Below are 19,211 nucleotides of genomic sequence, written 5' to 3'. Positions count from 1 at the left end.
CAAAGTGAACTCCTTCCTTGCCTTGTAAGCACTTTGAAGCAGTAACTGGGTATCAGTAGGAGCATGTTGATTGGGTCTCTGTCGAGATGTTGTAAATTGCGAGTCTTCTTCCTGTTACTCGCCTCGGTACCTAGGCCATTCCCAACAGCGATCGAGAAATAGGAGACCAAAGTGCGAGACAGACGCACTATGCCCAGCTTTTTGCGGTGACTCAGGCGGCCAACTGCTCTAACTGCCGCGGAAAGTTGGTCTGATCATGTCTATAGGTACCAGGAAGTACTGGCAAGTGAGTTGGCAACAGCTGGATGGCATGATCGCGCCACGCGACATCGTCTGCCGGGAGGAAGAAGCCATCGTCATTTGACTTGGCCTTCGTTGGCGACCATCTCAGCCTTCCACTCGCCACGAAACGACAAGAACACGTTGAAGGGCATCAGGAAGCACATCATGAAGTGGCAGACGCGCCTGTATTTATACCCCTTTTTCGCCGCCGGTCTGGGGGTCACCATGTCCACCTTCACCAGCTTCACAAACAACACTTATATAAAAGCCAAGCACGCCAACTTACACTACCAAGTAGATCTCACAGCATCAGCGGCCTTCACTCCATCAACATAGCTGTCAATCTCTCACCCATCAGGTACTCCTATCGCCCTTTAGAAAGACAAACCACATCCTTCCAAGCATCGACGGTTCCCTCTTCCAGAGGCCACCGCTGACCGGGAATATTCCAGGAGTCATCGACTAACACCAACACGCCCACACACATACCCACCTATACACAGCTACACACTCGCCGAGGCAACCCCCCTAACAAAACGACCAAGATGTCTCAACCCGCCTGCGCACGCATCCGCGTGCCCGGCTGCGAATGGTACGCCCAAGCCCCTGAAGAGAAGAAGAAAAGAGAAAGATTTAAAAAAAAAAAAAAAAAAAAAAAAAAAAAAAAAAAAAAAAAAAAAAAAAAAAAAAAAGGAAAAACATAACTGACGTCGATGGGGACAGCACCAACCTGGCACCGACGGGCAAGGAGCTGTGCGAGTCGTGCGAGAACAACGAATGTGGCCAGAGGTGAGCTGAGGGCTGGTCGTTGCGGAGCGGCGGCCTCTGCTTTGCTTCGCCCTGTGCCTGGCCCTCCTCCTCTTGGTTGTTTATACTGGTTTTTGCTGCTGTTGGTATGTGGAGGAGTAGTTGTCGGGGTTGCAGTGGGTTCTTTGTGGTGGGATGCTCTTCTGGTCGGGGATGCTCTTCTGGTCGGGGATGGGACGCGGTGAGTTTCATGAGGAATGGGCTGAGGTCTGTATCTGCGAAGCAGTGGTGGTAAGGAGTGGTGGTGGGCGGTAGTGCCTGTGGATGGGTTGTCTGTGACGACCCTAAAGTGTTGCGTTAGCTTAGACGTTATTGCTGGGACCAGTTAATAGAATCGCGCTGCGTTACCTTATTCATGACTGCCTAGATCAATGTAACCGATTCTGTGTGCTGTGTTCTGCCTTCAAGCCTCGATTTTAGTGTTACAAAGAAGCTGCTTCATGAGTGGATTGAAGTTGAGACTCGGCTGTTGGAGTACCTTTACCGTCTCCTCGTGACACGGCAAGCCGTGCCCGCTATCTCCGGCATTGGCGGAATGGAGGGACTGATATTGAGTCCGACTAAGATCATCAGATCAGCGGCCCCGTGCAGATCGTTCTGACTAGCTGTTGATGGTGACTATGCTCGGCACGATTCAGGCCCACAGGACAGGACACAAGAGTGTACGTGGGCACTCATGAGGGACCTCCACAAGGACACTCATCTGGGGTGAAAGCACGAGCAGCTGGGTTGATCATTTTTCATTCGTGCCGAAGCATTTGCAGTTCCCGTCAAATCCCAGCAACTGCAAAATCCTCCGGGTAAAGATTCCGCGCCCGTGAAGCCGAGAACCGAGCCATTGAAGGGCGCGGCTTCTTGTCTATAAGGTCCAAGTTGCCAGCCAGTAGCCCGTTTCGAGAAAAGGAAAGCTGCCGCTGACGTGCCCTGACATTTCAAAAACCCTTCAACTTGTCAAAAATATCTCCAAACATCTCGTCCCCTGAGAATTAAGTAATATGACACATGATTGAATCGAAGAACCCAAAAAAAAGGGACGGTCGAGGGTATAGTCGTCAACGCCAGATCAGGGCCGCTATCCGCCGCTTGCTCCGATGAGACCAGGCCAGGTCCCGTAGCCAGACGCCGCGCTTATGCGAGGAGAGCGACACCAGCACCGATGGCACCGAGCAGCAGGGCCGGCTGGACGAAGAGGCTGCCGGCACCACCCGTGGGGATCGCGGTGGAGCCCGGGGCCGTCGGGTTGGCAGAAGGAGCCTGGCCGCCGGCGGAAGAGGGGATGACGGTGGGGGCGACGACAGGGGCGGAGCTGGAGGGGATGAAGGGGGCGCTGGCAGTGGGACCGACGGAGCTGGTCGAGTTGTACAGCGGGAAGCTCCAGCTGGTCGTGGTCGTCGTGGTGGTGGACGTGCGGGCGGGGCAGTTGGTGACGGTCGGGTTGCATTGGGTGATGGTGACCGTCTTGGTGAGCGTCTGGGTCGACGTAGTTGTGCTGTCGGGCTCCACGGCAGCGACAAAGGAGAGGCCAGTGGCCAGGACGGCGACGATGCTCTTGAACTGCATTTTGCCTGATTTGTGGTTTGGTTGATAGGCTCAAAGGTCTGATATCGTTGAAGTCGAAGTTGCGAAGATTGAGAGTCGGCGACGAGTTCGGCGCTTACGAAATTGAGTCGGTCAAAGACGGATCAACGAGACCTGCGTTTGGAGAATGGACAAATCGGCAAAATGCAAGAGATAGATCAAGCTGATCTCTGAGCGTTTTTCAAAAAGAGTGTGAGGCTGATGCCGGAACGGAAAGGAGTGGCTAGCTGCTGGGAAGCGCTGTGGTGAGAGGGAGAGGAAGTGGAAAGAAAGGGAGCGCGGGCCGCAGGGACAGAGCAGGAATCATGGCTTTTTGGGGCCCAGCGGCACCGCCTCTTGGGCAGCACGACGCCCTGGCACAGCGGGCGTTCAACCCATGTTCCCCTGAGCTGATGGCGATTGCGTACCTTGCAGGAGCGGGTAACATGAGTGGAGTCCTCAATGAGTGAACGACAGCCGCTGGTTGGCCGGCCGGCTTCCCGCCTGCCAGGAACAGACCAGGGGTAAAGCGGAGCAATCGACCAGTCGTTGCCAAGCCGGTGGGCCCTTGACCCCTTGGGATCTTGTCATCCCTGCTCCATCCGAACTGTGAGCGGGTGGGAACGGGGCCAGCAGCGGGCTGCAGCGGGCAACAACTCATCAATCGGGTGGCGGATGACAGCATGCTGCAGCGGCTGCACACCTAAGTCTGTGAAGAGCTTTTTGACTGCCACGTTTCGGCACATCGATGCGAACTTTTGACCAGAATTTTTCCAGTTGGGCCGAAGAAACACAGCCTGAGACCGCGTTGCACAGACTTGGGTGCCTATGTTTGTGCACGCCGCCATCCCACAGTTTATCAAATCCGCCGTGCCGCAGCAAGGGCTAGGTACACAGAATAAGACCCAAAAAAAGCCTGGGCTGGGGCGAGACAATCAGGGCTGACCACAGCAGCAAGTGGGACAACACGGTGGCATCAACACTATGTAATCAAGTTGCCAACAGGCACAGCATTGCAGCTATGTAGTGTATTCCGTACGCAGTAGTTATCGCCGGCCCATGCCCATTGCTCTCAAGTTGGAGATGAGAGGGATGGCGAGCACAGGCGCCGTTGGCTTTTGTGAAACCGCCATCGACAAGGGCTTGGCAAAACGTTATTTCGCTGCCCCGGCCGTCGAACTCGAGCAGGGAGCAACCCCAGCCAAGAGCACCCCTTCCAATCTCCATGACCTGCGTAATGTTAATTTCAAGTCCAGGTCCACCGCACGCGTACACTACACTATCTGGGGTCGTCCACTGCATGTGCACAGGGGACCACGAAGATTTGAAGAATCCTCTCATTCACAGATGAGCGCGATGAAACTATCCAAAAAGCCAATCCACCAGATGCCAAAAACAGACCTGTTCCTGTTCCTGCGCAAACGCAACAAAAGAAAACTCTTCAGTCAAGTTGCCACTCCCATCGGGCCGTTCTCCAGCTGGAAGTGGGCCGCCTGCGCCTGCGCAGCAGTCACGACGTTTTCTAGCCACCCCCCCATACCGTTCTCTACACGCCACACCTTGCGCCGATCATCACTCTACACAGTATATTATTCTCTGCTCCGGCCGCCATCCAGCTCAGGAACCGTCGGCCGTTTAACGGTAGAAGAAACGCGCGGGGCGGTGCACAGGCAATTCGGACAGCAATAACGGTACGCCGGCGCGGGCGGGTCTCGGCTGCGCCGTTCTGGGCTGCCGGCCGCCGCCGCGTCGGCCTGGTACTCGGGCGCGGGCGCGGGCACGGGCGTCGGCTGGCGTGCGTTTTCATCCCGGAGGCTGTATGGCGGCGCTTCCTCGGACGGCGGCCGCTGTGGTGGTGGTGGTGGTGGTGGTGATGGTTCGAGGCCCAGCCGCTGCCGCTCCTGCCGGTCCAGCAGCTCCTGGTCCCGCCATCTCCGCTGTTCCTCGAGGAGGCCCTTCTCGAGCGACAGGCACAGCCGCGCCAGGGCGTCCTCGGTCAGGAGTGCCGCGTCCTTCCGCTCGTCTTTCTCGTGCCGCCGGGACCGGGATTCCTCTCGTCGCGGGTGCTCGGAGCGTCGGTGGCTGGAGCTCCTGTGCCTGCGTTCGCTGCTGTGCCTGTGTTTTTGGCTGTCGCTGTGACTGTGACTGTGCCTGTGACTGTGTCTGTGACTGTGCCTGCTGCTGGGCCTGTGCTCGTGCCTTGACAACTCCTTCCTGGATCGGAAGGCCAGCAAGAGACCGATCAGGCACATTCTGACTGAGATTCGAAGGTGGTGCGGTAAGGTGGAATGACAAGACGGAGCGCGGTTTGACCAGCTTTCAGTCCTTGAAGCCAGGCACCTTCGAGGAGCTCGCTATATATTTCAGGGACTCCATCGGCAGCGTTGGCGGTGTTTCGCTGGATCCGGACAGAGGGCGCCGTGATGGCGAGAGGCTCGACTACTCGAGGGGTTTACTCTTTGTGGTGTCGCAACCAACCTTTGTGTGCTTTTGACTACTAACCGCACCTTTTCTTAGCCTTGCTCTCCCCTTCGCGGGGGACGCCAACTTGATCACATTGACAACTCGTTGGGAAAGGCCTCGAGCACAAGGGAACGAGACTCAGCCATGGAGCCTGCGCCGCTGGTCTTAGATCTGGAGCGACCGGATCGTTCGCCGGAAATGTCGCCGTCCAAGATCGGAAAGAAAGAGGGGGCGCCATGCAGCCTTGTTCTAGTTGTAGCCTATTGTTTCTCGAAACATGGCTCCGGCAGTACAGTACCAGAACAAAGCGTGGCTGGCCTGACTGGAATGCGACTCCTTTTCGAGAAGGCGGGAGATCTCTCTTGCATCGTGAGATCGTGGGCCAATGCGAGCCGGTACCTAGCGATGAAGATCTGCCCAACCAAGCCAACGCAGTGGTCGCTGTTGGACCCCTTGTTTCATCCCCAAAGAAGGGGGTCCGACTTTCCACTCTACCAGACTACACAGCACAGTGATCCAGAGCAAGTTTTTTTCCCAACTGGTGTGTATGTTTAACACTGTCGTCCCATTTTTAGAACTTGTTCGGCCTTGCTACCAACGAGCTGTTGCTGTTAACCTGGAATGAGTCCATTAGGTTGTGCCCCTCTCCTCACAGCAGCTACCCCGCCCCGCCCCGCGAACGCGTAGTGGCCAGCCTGCCCCTCCTTCCTCAACTCAACTCCCAACGGCTGGCTGCGACAGAACCCGGCCTCGGGAGTTGGGCGTCTCACAAAGCGACTTCCGGTCAAAGAGAATATACCAGGCGGCCTCTCTGCGAGCACCGCACTGCACCATGGCGTCCGAGTCCAGCGAGCCCAAGTCGTACTCGACCGACCCGGCGCTGTACATCTACACATCATTGACGGCCGGCTCTTCGCACATCGTCACGGCCACGTCGCGCCTCGAGACCATCCTGCGCGCCAACCGCGTGCCGTTCAAGGCCATTGACATCGCCACCGACGAGAAGGCCCGCATGCTATGGGGGCGCCGCGCCGGCAAGGACGCGAACGGCCGCCAGCGCAAGCTCCCGGGGCTGGTGCAGATGGGCATGGTCTTGGGTGTATGGCGCGCCCTGCTGCTCTTTCTGGGTGATTATTGTTGTTGATGATTATCCCAGGACCTCGTCGAGATCGAAGAGTGGAACGAGTACGGCGAACTGAAGGATCACGTCACCTTCTACTATGACGAGTTCACCCAGCCATCCATCCACCAGGCTCCCAAGGCCCCTCCCGCGGCAGCGCCCAAGCCTGCAGCCGCTTCTGCCTCTGTTCCCGCTGCTGCTCCCGGCCCGGCTGCTCCCCCTGCGCCGCCAGCGCCAGCGCCAGCGCCGAAGGCCACCGCAGCCGGCAAGGCGTCAGCAGCGGTATCTAAAGCTGCCGCCGAAGTCACCCTCCCCGTCCGCAGCATCGCCGAAGAGGCCGCCGCTAAGGCCAAGCAAGTGCACCTGCAAAGCCTCCGCGACAAGGTCTACGGCAAGGGCAACACCTCCGCAACTACCACGGCCACCAGCTCAACAGACAAGGACAAACCCACCTCATCAACAACCACGTCCGAAAGCAGTAAAACGATATCATCTACCACCACCACCTCCTCTTCCTCCACCACCTCTTCATCCACCCCAACAACAACAACAACCACCCCAGCAGCAGCCGCAACACCGGCGACGTCAACGTCAACAGCAGCAGGCCTCCAGTCGCCCACGACCGCGGGCTGGCGGCCCGGCGCGCAGGCGCCCACGATCCAGTCGCCGACCAGCACGAGCTGGAAGCCGACCGACGTCGACGCACCCGTGACCGAGCTGCACGGGGCGCCCGTGGCGCAGGCGTCGGCGGCCGAGATCGCGGCTGTCGAGAAGGCGGAGGCGATCAAGGAGAAGGAGGACGAGGAGGAGGAGGACGAGGAGGAAGAAGAAGAGGGGAGTGAAGAGGAGGAAGACAGTGATGAGGATGATGATGATGATGAAAGCGACAAGGACGAGGGGAAAGGTAAGGTTGGTCAAGGCGTCAAGGCGAAGGAGAAATGACAAGGCACTGGAGTCGGCAGTGATGGGGGTTAGGTTAGTCAAGCGCTGTGTTGTGCTGTGCCGTGCCGTGTTGTGTTGTGTCGACAGCATCAATGGTTTGACGTTCTGTCTAGTTGCAATGCACGCATTCTTGATTAACCGGGTAGACAGACGATGAGGCCTGCTTATAGGTTTGTCATGCTCCTTAACGCTATGCCGGCCCAGGGGTTCAACAATGCTTCAGTCATCCAATACAGCCAGCTTCCACGCCCCGCAAATACAGCAGCAGCCAACGCACCCCAACTAATCTTTCTATACTGATATACGACCACCACATCTTGCGCATCCAACATGCCTCAGCTAGTCATACAACCCCTCATCGCCGCTCCCCGTCCCATCACCAAACGGAGCAGCCGCCGCAGCAATCGGGGGCGCCACCTCCTTGCCCTTCCCCTTATCCCGGACACTGCCGCCCAGCCGTCCAGACTCAGAATCATCCCCGCTATCGTCGTCATCAAATCCTTCCAACGCCACGGCCTTCCCTTTCCCTCTCCCACCGCCGCCGCTACTGGTGCCGCCCACCGGTGCCTTGCCCTTCCCCTTCCCGCTGACGCTGCGCGCCGACGCACCCGAGGCGGACCTCCGCCCGGCGGCCAGTCCCAACCTCGCCGCCTGTGGCGGCGGTGGGGGGGCACCCGCGAAGGCCATCTCCTCCTCCTTTTCCTTTTCCTCCCCGTCCCCCTGCCCGCGTCGCTGCCCCCCCTCAAACACGGCGCGGACGCGCTCGTAGTGCGCCAGCTCGCCGGCGCTGACGCTGGGGACCAGCTCGCGCTGGGCGTCGGCGAAGTCCTGCTCGGTGACGGTGACGGCGAGGTCGGCGGGCGTGGCGTAGTGGTCGAAGAAGGCGGCCGTCGAGATGGGGGCGCGCCCGTGCTGCGGTTGGTCGGCGGCGTTGGCGTTGAGGGCGCGCACCCGGGCGTCGACGCGCTGCGCCTGGCGCGTGACCGCCTTGAGCATGGCGTCGGAGCAGAGCGCGTACAAGTCGGCGCCGGTGTAGGTGAAGGGGAGGCGCTCGGCGATGGCGCGGAGGGAGACGGAGGGGTCGAGGGCGAATCTGGAGGGGGGCCGTGGGTTAGCTTCATTGATCTTTAATGATCTTCTTGAGAGAGAGAGAGGGGTAGGGTATATACGTACTTCCGTGTCAGCGCCTCGAGGATCTTGAGCTGCTTGTCATGCGTATCCGACACGCCCAGGTAGAGCATCTTGTCGAAGCGGCCGGGCCGCAGCAGCGCCGGGTCGAGGAGATCCGGCCGGTTGGTGGCGCCGATGACGAACACGCCGCCGGCCGTGTCTTCGCCGCCCGACATGCCGTCCAGCTCCGCCAGCAGCTGCGAGACAATGCGATCCATGACGCCGCCGCTGTCGCCCTGGTTGCCGCGCTTCGGCGCGACTGAGTCGAGCTCGTCGAAGAAGACGACGCAGGGCCGCGCGTCGCGCGCGCGCTGGAACACGCGCCGCACGTTCGCCTCGGACTCGCCGATGTACATATTCAGCAGCTCGGGGCCCTTGACGCTGAAGAAATTCAGGCTGTACTCGGTCGCGATGGCCTTGGCGAGCAGCGTCTTGCCGGTTCCCGGAGGCCCGTAGAACAGGATGCCGGAGCGCTTCTTCATGCCCTTGGCGAACAGCTCGGGCCGTTCGAGCGGCAGCTGGATGGTCTCCTTCACTGCTTCCTTCACGTAATTTAGCCCTCCGACATCGTCCCAGGTGACGTTGGGGATCTTGGGCGCGCCGATAGCGTCGGCGAAGTTCTTGCGGGCGGCCTCGACGGCAACTTCAAAGTCCTGCTTCGTGAGGCCCGACGCCTCTGGGCCGCCGGCCACCTGGACATCCCTTACGGTCACGACACGGTCTTCCTTCGTGGCCTTCGCCGACAGCTGCTCCAGACGGGACCGCTGCGCCACGAGCGCACGGTCGACGACGTCAACGAGGTCTCCCGCCACGAGCGCGGCCGTCTTAAGCGCGATGCTGCCGAGATCGACCTCAGGATCCAGACCGACACCGCGGTCGTCCAGGATGGACCGGAGAATGCCCTCGCGCTCGCCCTCGTCCGGCGCGCTCATCTCGAGCTCGTGCGTGAACAGGGCTCGTATCCCGTCGGGCACCTTCTCCACCTCTGTTGTGGTAGCAATCAGCACTCTAGCCTCGGCCAGAATCTCCTTGAGTGTGGAGACCATCCTGTCGGCCGTCAGAGCTTCGATGTGGCGGATGAGGAGAGCACAGCAGTCTGGGCCGCAGCTCATGGCGCGCTCGGCGCGCGAGGTCAGGAAACCGGCCGTCTTGACGTCGCTCCCGCCCGCGCCGGAGTCGTTCACGATGTCGTAGGCATCCACGGTGAAGGTGTGGAGACCGATGTCCATGCAGGCCTGTGTCGCCGTAGTGGCTTTGCCGATGCTCCGCTGCGTCGATACAAGAAGGATCGCCACGGGCGGCATCTTCAGGTGCAGGGCAGGTTTGCTGGTCGCGGCCGCCATGAGCTCTCGCAATCTCCTTCTTAATGGCGAGATGTATTGCCGCTCTGGTTCCGCCATCAACCGGCTTGGAGTGCCTTTTGCTTGTTTCGGTAGCTTCTTGATCCCTAGGTAATACGGCCAGCTATTGGACGTCGTGCCGGGGACACGGCTTGTCACGGAGCCGGTCTGCTCCAGGTGCGCCATGGAGATGTCTACGCAAGCGACAGATCCCCACGGATCTTCTTCTGCTTCGTCCTCTTCGGCCGCTGCATCTTGCTTCATCGATTGGACGTGGCTGACCTTGAACCAAGCAACTTCGTCGTACTGTGGGGTCCGACCCGGACGCCCGTTGGCGATCATGCCGAGAACGTCGTCGACTGCTGATTCGTCTCCACTGGCAGTGGTTTCTTGTAACGCACGGCCGAGTTGAGTGTCGATTGGAACCGCGATCAGATCGCCCGTCTTCACGACACGCAGCCGCCTCTCAAAGTAGAACTTCAAACCGGCCATCACTGCAGTCTGCACGTCCCTCTCAACAGGAACTGGGGTCCTGACGTGTTGCAGGATGACCTCGCGAGCAAAGGGAGGGTGAAGAGAGACCGAAGATGCCGAAGGCTTCCCCCTTGGGTGCGTTCCTCGCCTGATGGGCGACAGACGCAGGTATGGCGGGCTGTCGAGGTTCGCAAGCATGACCGGGGAGAGGTAAACTGTCGGGCTCGAGGACCTCTGGACTTGAGACTCAAAGAACGACATCCTCCGCCCATCGTGCTTGGAGCTCGCTACCCTGGCCACAGGCCGGCTGGAGTACCCTTCCGGAAGGCCATAGACTCTGGCGGGCCTCCAATTCAGCTCGTCCGGATCTTGCTCGACAAAGCTCCCGAGACCGAAAGGGCCGAAACCGTTTGCAGGCGGCACTGGGGACGCTTCTACCCGGACCCAGTCCCCAGAAAAGCAGCCGATCCGGCTCAGGTCCTTGGTGTCGACGTATATACGGGCCTCCTCGTCGTCGACGGGCGCCGGCTTTGGATGTAGAACCTCTGGGGGAACCGGCTGCATGAGTCCCTGGGCCTTGAACAAGCGCCCGCGCGGCCGATCTGGCCTGGCCGTTGTTGCGGTGAAACTTGAAAACACAGAAGCCGCACCGCTCATGACGTTGGTCTTGCGTCCTCGGCCGATGGTCGTCGGCGTGCCTATCCCGCTCGTGAGCGTCGAGGGTAGTGTCGGTGCTTGGAGGGAGATGATATCGTCAATCGAGTCGTCCGACAGCGCATCCTCTTCCAAGTCCGGCTCCTCGAATTCGGACTCGGTTGCGGTAGTAGCATCCGTTTCCTCAGTCGTCGTGTCGGTCCGGATGCCTTCCTCGGCAGCAGAGAAGAATTGGTCGTTGGACGTGTCTTCGTCATCCTCGGCCGCGGCGGCGCTCGATCCGCGGCTCTGGGGGATCGTTGCTGGTGACGCGCTGTGCTTGGAATGGATGCGGCCCCGGGACACGACGATCTTGGTGTTTGGCCCCAGGATGCCCTGGGCGACAGGCTCGCAGAGCATGATCCTGCCGGGATTCGGCGGAACGTGGGTGACGGGATGTGGCGCCAGAGGCAGCGGAAACAGGTCGCCAGTGTGGACAACCTTGAGAGTGCTGAGGGCGGTGCGCAGGGCGGCCGTCAAGCGGCCTTCCGGGGTCGAGGCTGCCTGGGCGGCCTTGCCCCTACCTCCTCCAGGAGGATGTTCCCGGAAGAAGTTGCCCTCCCCATTTTCCAATCGCTTGGCCAGCTCCCCTTCGAGGCTGACAAAAACAGTGTCCAGCTCGATGGCGACAACATCCAGAACCAAGACGTCAATGCCACTTCTGCTCCGAGATGTCAACTGCGAGGGCGCGACGCGCTTCAGGTTCAGGGCGAAGGTCTGGAGGGCTAGTGACGAGGGAGAGAACTGTATGGTGGACGGGGCGAGCGCGGGCGACGGCGTAACGGAGACTATTGCCCAATCCGTCGACTCGGGCGAGTGAGACGGCGTCGAAGGGGCGATCGCGATGTGGGCGGGGCTCGGCTGGTCGTCGTCGGGGGCTGCTTTTGCACACGGATTGTGAGCATCTGGTACCAGGCAAGAGAAGGAAGAGGACGACGGGAAGGGGCACGAAGCCACTAACCGTCGTGCAAGTGCGGAAACAACTCTGCGAACAAGTCCTCGGACACGACGCCGACGTCGGTCTTGACATGGTCGTCAAGCAACAGGCGAGCCGAGAGCGGGGGCTTGTCTTGCCGCCGTCTGCGCAGCCGTTTTCGACGGACGCCACCGCTTGCATCCGACGCTGGCATTGTCGAGGATGGCTGAAATCTCGGCCAGGCGCACAACGCGACGCCGGGTGAGGATTCGAGGTTGGCGGGGGTTGCACCGCGGATTCGATTCGCAGATGCTCGTTCGACTTGCCCGCGGAAAGCCGACGATGCCCTGCATGCAGGCGTCCGGCAGTTGTCTAAGACTGATTAGATGGACTTGGACGGATAGCCGCCGTTGCCCTCGGAACCTACTGTGGTAGGCAGGGTAGGTATGTTCCGCGATTGGAACTCGAAGCCGCCGAGTTCGAGGCGGATAGCTGGTACCTTCACGGCAGCGTGGCTCTTGGCAGGCCCGAGACCCGCGAACGGCTCGGCTTCAATTGGCCTCGGCACATCGCCGAGGGGCCCCGCAGATTCCCACAGGCCGGGCGAGAAACTGTCAGTTAAACTAACTAACTACCCTAACCCTACTGTGTACGCTCGGGTTCTTTTTCCGCAAGCGGGGGGCAGGGAAGGCCTTCGATCTTCACATGCCAAATCGAGGTAATTCGTGACCAGTCCCCAACCTGGATGGCGGATCAACATGCAAGTTGTTGATTGCAGCTTGGTATGTAGATAGCTACATTACTACATTAACTACTGTCTATGTACACTACACAGTCGTGCATGTCGATGGTCAGTCAATCATTCACGTTATTCTATTTCCAGCGAGTCCCTATTTTGGCGCACATTCCTGGCCGTCCCGTATCCCGTCTTGTTATTACCTGCGTCGTGCCGCTTGCCCAGTCTCGTCCCATGGTTTCGGGTATGATGACGTCGAGAGTGGCAGTACATTCTTCGCGATTGGACCTGTGAGCCCACGGCACCTTCCTCCAAACCCTCAGTTATTTACAAAATCCCTTCGCCAAACCTGGTCCAGGCCTTGAATGCAATACTGGTGGCCGTTTTTACGATTCCTGTGCTTTGTGCAACCGCTCCAGTCTCTCCCTTCCCATCCGACCCCCATTTCGGGGCGCACCTCCCAAGAGCCCATTCATTTGCCGCCATGACGCTCCGGGGATCTCTCGTGGAAGAGTGCGAAGCGACGTCGCAACGTCGCCCCTTGAGACTGGATGCCCGTGGCTCCCGGGACAGAGCCGTGGCTGAATTCGCAAGCCAGGCGGAGAAACTGTCCCACCTCCATCCAGCGGCTGGCCAGGACGATGGCATCGCCGTGGAAGCGCGGTTCGTCACGCCGCGCGATCCCGTGGTGGTCACTTCGGATGGCAACCGGCTGCCCCCCGTCCCGCTGCATGAAGCGCACAGGCTGAACATCCTGCGGAAGGAGGTGGAAGAGCACGAAGCAGCCACCGCTCCGAGTGGCGAGGGGAGCGTAGGACGCAATGGCGAGGAAAAAGAGGCTGATTCGGTGACTGAGCGGGTGCTCAACGCCGCGGCAGCAGACGAGGCGAGGAACGGGACAAGGAAGCCGTCTGATGGCAGCTTGAGGGACACCATGCCGCCCACTCATACAAACCCCCTCTTCCCCCCGCTACCGCTCTATGGCCCTCCATCTCTGTTGAGGGATGTCCAGTGTCTTGTCTTCCGAATATCCTCCTTCTTCCTCAGCCTGGCCTTTCTCAGCGTCATCGTGCTCGGCGCGCTCTTCACCAGCATTCCCCCTTCGCTACGGCGCACCTGGCTGCGGGCGACGCTCCGGAATCCAGACCTCAACCGTCCGTTTTATGACGAGGAAATGGCCCGGAAGAGGCGGAGAAGAGAAAAAGAGCGCGAGTGGACGCGCCGGCAATCTCCTTCGTCCGCGTGCGGGTCAGAAGAAGCCAGCAGCGCCGACAGCGACGGCTTTACGCCCACCGAGGGCGGCCCGGACCCGATCGTCTGCGACCCAGCATACTACGCCCGACGGGTGGGCCTCGATATGGAAACGTTTGAGGTTCAGACCGAGGACGGCTTCATCATCGATCTGTGGCATGTCTACGACCCCAGGGAATACCAACCGCTGCCCCCCGAAGCAAGGGCACACGGCGGGCCAGAAGCCTTCAAGCCGCCCAAAAGGAGGGGGGCCCCAACCGCTACCGACCGTAGCAACAACTCCAGCGGCGGCTCGAAACCCAAATTCCCCGTCCTGCTCATGCATGGCCTCCTGCAGAGCTCGGGCGCATACTGCGTCAACGACGACGACTCGCTGGCCTTCTACCTCTGCAAGTCCGGCTTCGACGTCTGGCTGGGCAACAACCGGTGCGGCTTCCGCCCGCGGCACGCGCTGCTCGGCTACAGCGACCCGCGCATGTGGTGCTGGAACATCCGCCAGATGGGCGTCTTCGACCTGCCGGCGCTCGCGTCGCGCGTGCTGTACGAGACGGGCTTCGCCAGGCTCGGCCTCATCTGCCACTCGCAGGGCACCACGCAGGCGCTCGTCGCGCTCGCCAAGGAGCAGCGCCCGGACCTGGGCGAGAAGCTGACCGTGTTCTGCGCCCTGGCGCCCGCCGCCTACGCCGGCCCGCTGATCGGCAAGATGTACTTCAAGTTCATGCGCGCCATCACGCCGGCCATGTTCCGCCTCATGTTCGGCATCCACGCCTTCATCCCGTTCATGATGACCATGCACGCGCTGCTGCACCCGCGCGTGTACGGCTGGCTCGGCTACAAGGTCTTCTCCTTCCTGTTCAACTGGACCGACAAGCGGTGGGACCGCGGGCTCAGGGACAGGATGTTTCAGTTCGCGCCCGTCTACGTCAGCGCCGAGTCCATGAGGTGGTGGCTGGGGCGCGAGTGCTTCGCCCGACACAAATGCATCCTCGCCACCAAGGAGGAGTGGAGGGCGGAGGAGCGGGAGGACAGCGACGAGCACGACCAGAGCCAGTCCGGCATGCTGGCGGCCGCCGCCCGCGACATGGAGCAGCGGCGGGAGGAGGTCGAGAGCTCGGAGCAGACGGCGGCGGCCGAGCCGCACAAGAAGAAGCCCCGTGGCTCGACGGCCTGGTATAACCACCAGGCGCCGCCGTTCGCGCTGTGGGTGTGCGGGAACGACGCCCTCGTCGACGGCGACAAGCTGCTGCGCAGGTTCGAGCGCGGGCGCGAGCCGCACGTCAAGGTGGTGCACAGCAAGGTCATACCCGAGTATGAGCACCTGGATGTCATCTGGGCCATGGACGCGCCGGAGCAGGTGTTCAGGGAGGTGCGCGAGGTGCTCTGGAAGACGTGCGATGTGCGGGATGCCTGCCGGGTTCCCAGGGGATGCGGCGAGGTGGAGCCGTGGGTGCGGCCCCCGGACGTCGTGGAGGGGGATGAGTTGCAGTCGAGCAGCAGCGAAGAGCTGTCGCCATGATATTCATTCTTCTGGACAGCGCTGGAGTGGCGGCTTGGGGGTCGGTTAATTAAACTACCTTAATTAATGGGGTGGCAAAGTGACATGTCTTTGCAGGATAGAGAAACCCAATTCGTCGATTGGATATTTCGTCGATTGGAGAGTGTACACTTTGGTTTTCAAAACCCTGCTCTGAATGACACCCGAGGGCATGGTCGTTCAAAGAAGAAGCCACTTGGTTGAACCAAAACGGGTTGACAATCCTTCCAGAGGAAGTGCTGATCCAAACGGGGTATTCCGTCCATACCAGGTAGTGTAGTGTACACTAGTGTACACTACTGGAGAGGGCGATCCTAAAGGGGTAGGGGGACAGCATGCAAGGGAGCGAGAAGCACCGAGTGGTCTTGCAGTGCAAGGGCATGGCGATGGGGTTGATGTGCTTGGCTGCAACGCTACCCAACTCCGTTGAGTTAGTTACTGGTCTTGGATCTGCGGGCTAGATCTCCGTCCACTGCAAGAATAAGTTAGCCGCATCTGCTGGCCCTCACAGCGGCGGTTGTGGCTTCCGAAGCCAGCTTCGCCTGGATCGGAAAGTTGTCCTCCTTCTGGTGCCATGCCACGCCCGCGAGTCCGACGCGCCCGTTTTCGGGTTCGCAAGCTGGATGAACCTCCCGGGACGCCTGGCTTTCGGGTATAACTAGCGGCTAGTTATCTTGCATCTTGTATGCTTAACGCGATCCGCCTGCAACATAGTGCAATATAGCAAGCAGCACTTAGTCCCCGAGCGGGTGAGGCCGGCCGAATATGGGCCCCTCCTTCGTTCCCGGCTCCCGGCGGGGACGGCTCCTTGGTATCGCTCTCCTGCTGGCCGTCTTCGTCCTCCACCTTGCGAACCGGGCGCCCTTGTCGGCGGGCGGGGGGGAGCCTTTCGATTTGCACAAAGACCCGCCCAAGGTGCCCAAGAAGTCCCAGATTGCAGAGCCGCACCATGAACACGCTGCCCAGGAGGCGGCGGTGGAAGCGGAGCCGGCTGAGCAGATTCTCTATGTGCCGCCGACAGCCGAGACGGTGACCGCCGATGTCGACAACGGGATCAATGGACCCGGCTTCGAGCCCTCCGCTACTGCTCCAACCACGACGGGCGGTGAAACAGTTACAGAGACCGTCATCACGACGTCTGAAACACCCTCGCCGACCCAGTCCGAGTGCCCCAAGTTCGAGAAGTTGCAACAGATGAGGCCGGGGCCGCTGTCGGAAGGCAGGCGCAAGTTCCCCTACGTGCGGCCGTCGCCCGAGTGCAGGACGTTCACTCTCCCGGCGCTGGAGGACCTGATCGAGCGCATGCGCAAGGTGATCCGCGACCCGGACCTGTTCCGGCTCTTCGAGAACAGCTACCCGAACACGCTCGACACCATGGTCAAGTGGCGGGGCTACGCGACCAAGAAGAACGAGACGACCGGAGAGCAGACGCTGACGGACGAGGAGCTGGCGTACGTGATCACGGGCGACATCGACGCCATGTGGCTGCGGGACTCGGCCAGTCAGATATACTCGTACCTGCCCCTGCTGGAGGCGTCGACCAAGGTGGACTCCCTCGCCAGCCTCTGGCGCGGCGTGATCAACTCGCACTCGCGGTACATTATCATCTCGCCGTATTGCCACGCGTTTCAACCGCCTCCCGAGAGCGGCATCCCGCCGACTCACAATGCGGCGTACGCGCAGAACTCGCCCAACCCCCCGTACGACCCGCAGCTCGTCTTCGACTGCAAGTGGGAGCTCGACAGCCTGGCCTCCTTCCTGCAGATCAGCACGGCCTACTACGAGCGCACCGGCGACCTCGAGTTCTTCGGCAGGTACTCGTGGGTCGACGCCGTGCAGGCGGCCGTCGACGCGTCGGCGGCCATGCGCCTCGGCACCTACGACGACGACGGCCGCGTGCTCCCTTCCGCCTGGACCTTCACGGGATGGACGAACCGCGGGACCGAGACACTGACCAACGACGGGCTCGGCAACCCGGTCAAGCAGAACGGCATGGTGCGGTCGGCGTTCCGGCCGAGCGACGACGCCTGCATCTTCCAGCTGCTGACGCCGAGCAACATGATGTTCGCGGCGTACCTGGAGCGGGCCTCGGCCATCATGGAAGGGCTGGCGGAGCGCGGGCTCAGCAGCAAGGCGGCCAACCTGACGACCGAGATGCGCAAGCTGGCCGCGGGGATCCGGGTCGGCATCGCGCGCGACGCCGTCGTGACGCACCGCGACTTTGGCGAGATCTTCGCGTACGAGGTGGACGGCTACGGCAGCGCGAACCTGATGGACGACGCCAACGTGCCGTCGCTGCTGGCGATGCCGCTGTGGAACTTCACGAGCGGCGGCGGCGGGGGCAGCTCCAAACAGCAGACGGCCAAACCGGCAAAGCACGTTCCCCGGCGCGACGACGACGACGACGACAACGACACAACCACCACCGCCACCACCGCCACCACCGCCACCTCCTCCCCATCCCCCGACGCCGACGAACCCGAACCCGCCCACGACTACGCACAGATCTACCAAAACACGCGACGCTTCATCCTCAGCCCCTCGAACCCCTACTTCGCCAAAGGCCCGGTCCTCTCGGCCGTCGGCGGGCCGCACCTCGGGCCGGGGAAGGGCTGGCCGATGGCGGCGGCGGTGGCCGGGCTGACGGCCTTCTCGCCGCTGGCCGGGTTCGGGCCAGCGACGCTGGCGGAGCGCGACGCGGCGGTCGGCGCGCAGCTGTTCGCCGTGCTCAACTCGACCGCCGGCACGGGCGTCGTGCACGAGACGGTCCACGCCTGGCACGAGTACGCCTTCACGCGCCCCTGGTTCGGCTGGGCCAACGGCCTGTTCGGCGAGCTGGTCCTGCGCATCGCCCGCGACGAGGAGGAGAGGGGCCTGTTGGGCTCGGACAAGGGGCTGCTGGGCCGGCTGTGGCAGGATTAAGGTCCTCATTTTTGGGTGGAGCAAGGCTCTGGTGATCTTTCGGTTTTGTCTTGCATTCGGGGATTCTCTTGGAGAGCCCGGCTTGGTATAAATGGAGGGCAATGGGTCCGTTTGGCGTTTATTAAGTTGCATTTTGAGTACGGAATATGCATCCGCATTAGGGACCGCCTGGTCCCTCCGGCTGTTGTTCTGCATCAATGTCGACATTAAGAGGATGGTGGAAGATCCTTGTTTGGGCTTTGGTAGTCCCATGGTTGTTCGCTTGGACTGGCCACTCCCCGTAGCCAAGGTAATTTAGACTTCGTTCTTGGAAGGTTGTCCTGCGGTACTGTACACAGTAGCATGAGAAGCCGTGTCCCCCGTTTCCTGAGCTGTGTTGATGGGCAATCGGGGACCGTTGAAGCTCCCTGGCTGGCGAGAAAAAGAAATTGACTTGCATGGACTCGAACCCTCGAGGTCTGCGTGCTGGTGATGCCCACCGGCTCCAGCATTACAGTGTCTACTCTGTACATCATTACATTGTCATGGATGAATGAAGCCTGTAAAAAAACTCAAAAAAATGGGTAGCGTCTCTTTGAGTAGCGTGTCATCCTTAGTGCAGGGGCCATGCTAATCTTCTCTGTATCGTTTCAACTGCGTGGCTGTCAGTATTTCTGCAGAGTGCAACGCAAGACCACTGGGAGAAACTCACATTGACCAAATGTCCCGAAGGACGTTGGGACCTCCAGCGACCTACCCTATAAAGGGCCCGAACGGCCCCAGCCTGTTCAGCAGTTGGCACCAACTGGCCGGCCCTGGATTGATAAGGATACTGATAAGCGCAGCGGGGCTGACCGTCCACAGCAGATGTTGACAACCGAAGAGGGGCCATTTCACTCCGGCGACCTCTCTCTTCTTGACAGAGAGTGTTCATCAAGAAAAGCTAAGGAGCTGTGCCCACACACAACTCATGAGGGTGTGCCCTATTTATATGTGTCCTACGGCTGGCTACGGCGGGCCTCTGC

General features: G+C 60.6%; 6 protein-coding genes across 6 annotated transcripts; 3 read left to right on the top strand and 3 right to left on the bottom strand.

The window, feature by feature from the left end:
* Nucleotides 1-1,813: 1,813 nt before the first annotated feature.
* On the bottom strand, nucleotides 1,814-2,931 carry THITE_2171281 (uncharacterized protein). The gene has a single exon (XM_003656580.1). It carries the CDS (start codon nucleotides 2,647-2,649, stop codon nucleotides 2,218-2,220), a length of 432 nt encoding a protein of 143 aa, XP_003656628.1. The 5' UTR covers nucleotides 2,650-2,931; the 3' UTR covers nucleotides 1,814-2,217.
* Nucleotides 2,932-4,235: 1,304 nt separating this feature from the next.
* Nucleotides 4,236-4,898, bottom strand: THITE_115005 (uncharacterized protein; the record flags this gene model as incomplete). Its single annotated transcript, XM_003656579.1, has 1 exon — nucleotides 4,236-4,898. One exon carries the CDS (start codon nucleotides 4,896-4,898, stop codon nucleotides 4,236-4,238), a length of 663 nt encoding a protein of 220 aa, XP_003656627.1.
* A 1,010-nt stretch (nucleotides 4,899-5,908) lies between these two features.
* Nucleotides 5,909-7,288, top strand: THITE_2069968 (uncharacterized protein). Its single transcript, XM_003656578.1, has 2 exons — nucleotides 5,909-6,208; nucleotides 6,266-7,288. The coding sequence occupies exons 1-2, from the start codon at nucleotides 5,942-5,944 to the stop codon at nucleotides 7,169-7,171; spliced, it is 1,173 nt and encodes a 390-aa protein (XP_003656626.1). The 5' UTR covers nucleotides 5,909-5,941; the 3' UTR covers nucleotides 7,172-7,288.
* On the bottom strand, nucleotides 7,226-12,094 carry THITE_2121518 (uncharacterized protein). The gene is made up of 3 exons (XM_003656577.1): nucleotides 11,810-12,094; nucleotides 8,345-11,726; nucleotides 7,226-8,264 (listed from the first exon to the last, which is right to left on the bottom strand). The coding sequence occupies exons 1-3, from the start codon at nucleotides 11,976-11,978 to the stop codon at nucleotides 7,511-7,513; spliced, it is 4,305 nt and encodes a 1,434-aa protein (XP_003656625.1). The 5' UTR covers nucleotides 11,979-12,094; the 3' UTR covers nucleotides 7,226-7,510.
* A 795-nt stretch (nucleotides 12,095-12,889) lies between these two features.
* THITE_2121515 (uncharacterized protein) lies at nucleotides 12,890-15,610 on the top strand. Its single transcript, XM_003656576.1, has one exon. It carries the CDS (start codon nucleotides 12,985-12,987, stop codon nucleotides 15,265-15,267), a length of 2,283 nt encoding a protein of 760 aa, XP_003656624.1. The 5' UTR covers nucleotides 12,890-12,984; the 3' UTR covers nucleotides 15,268-15,610.
* THITE_2121514 (uncharacterized protein) lies at nucleotides 15,611-18,637 on the top strand. Its single transcript, XM_003656575.1, has one exon. The coding sequence runs from the start codon at nucleotides 16,051-16,053 to the stop codon at nucleotides 18,205-18,207; it is 2,157 nt and encodes a 718-aa protein (XP_003656623.1). The 5' UTR covers nucleotides 15,611-16,050; the 3' UTR covers nucleotides 18,208-18,637.
* The last annotated feature ends 574 nt before the right edge of the window (nucleotides 18,638-19,211 follow it).

The sequence above is a fragment of the Thermothielavioides terrestris genome, chromosome 5 (assembly GCF_000226115.1).
Source record: "Thermothielavioides terrestris NRRL 8126 chromosome 5, complete sequence".
NCBI lineage: Eukaryota > Fungi > Ascomycota > Sordariomycetes > Sordariales > Chaetomiaceae > Thermothielavioides > Thermothielavioides terrestris.
Note: the sequence above shows the minus strand (reverse complement) of the source record. Positions and strands in the feature narration are given on the sequence as shown.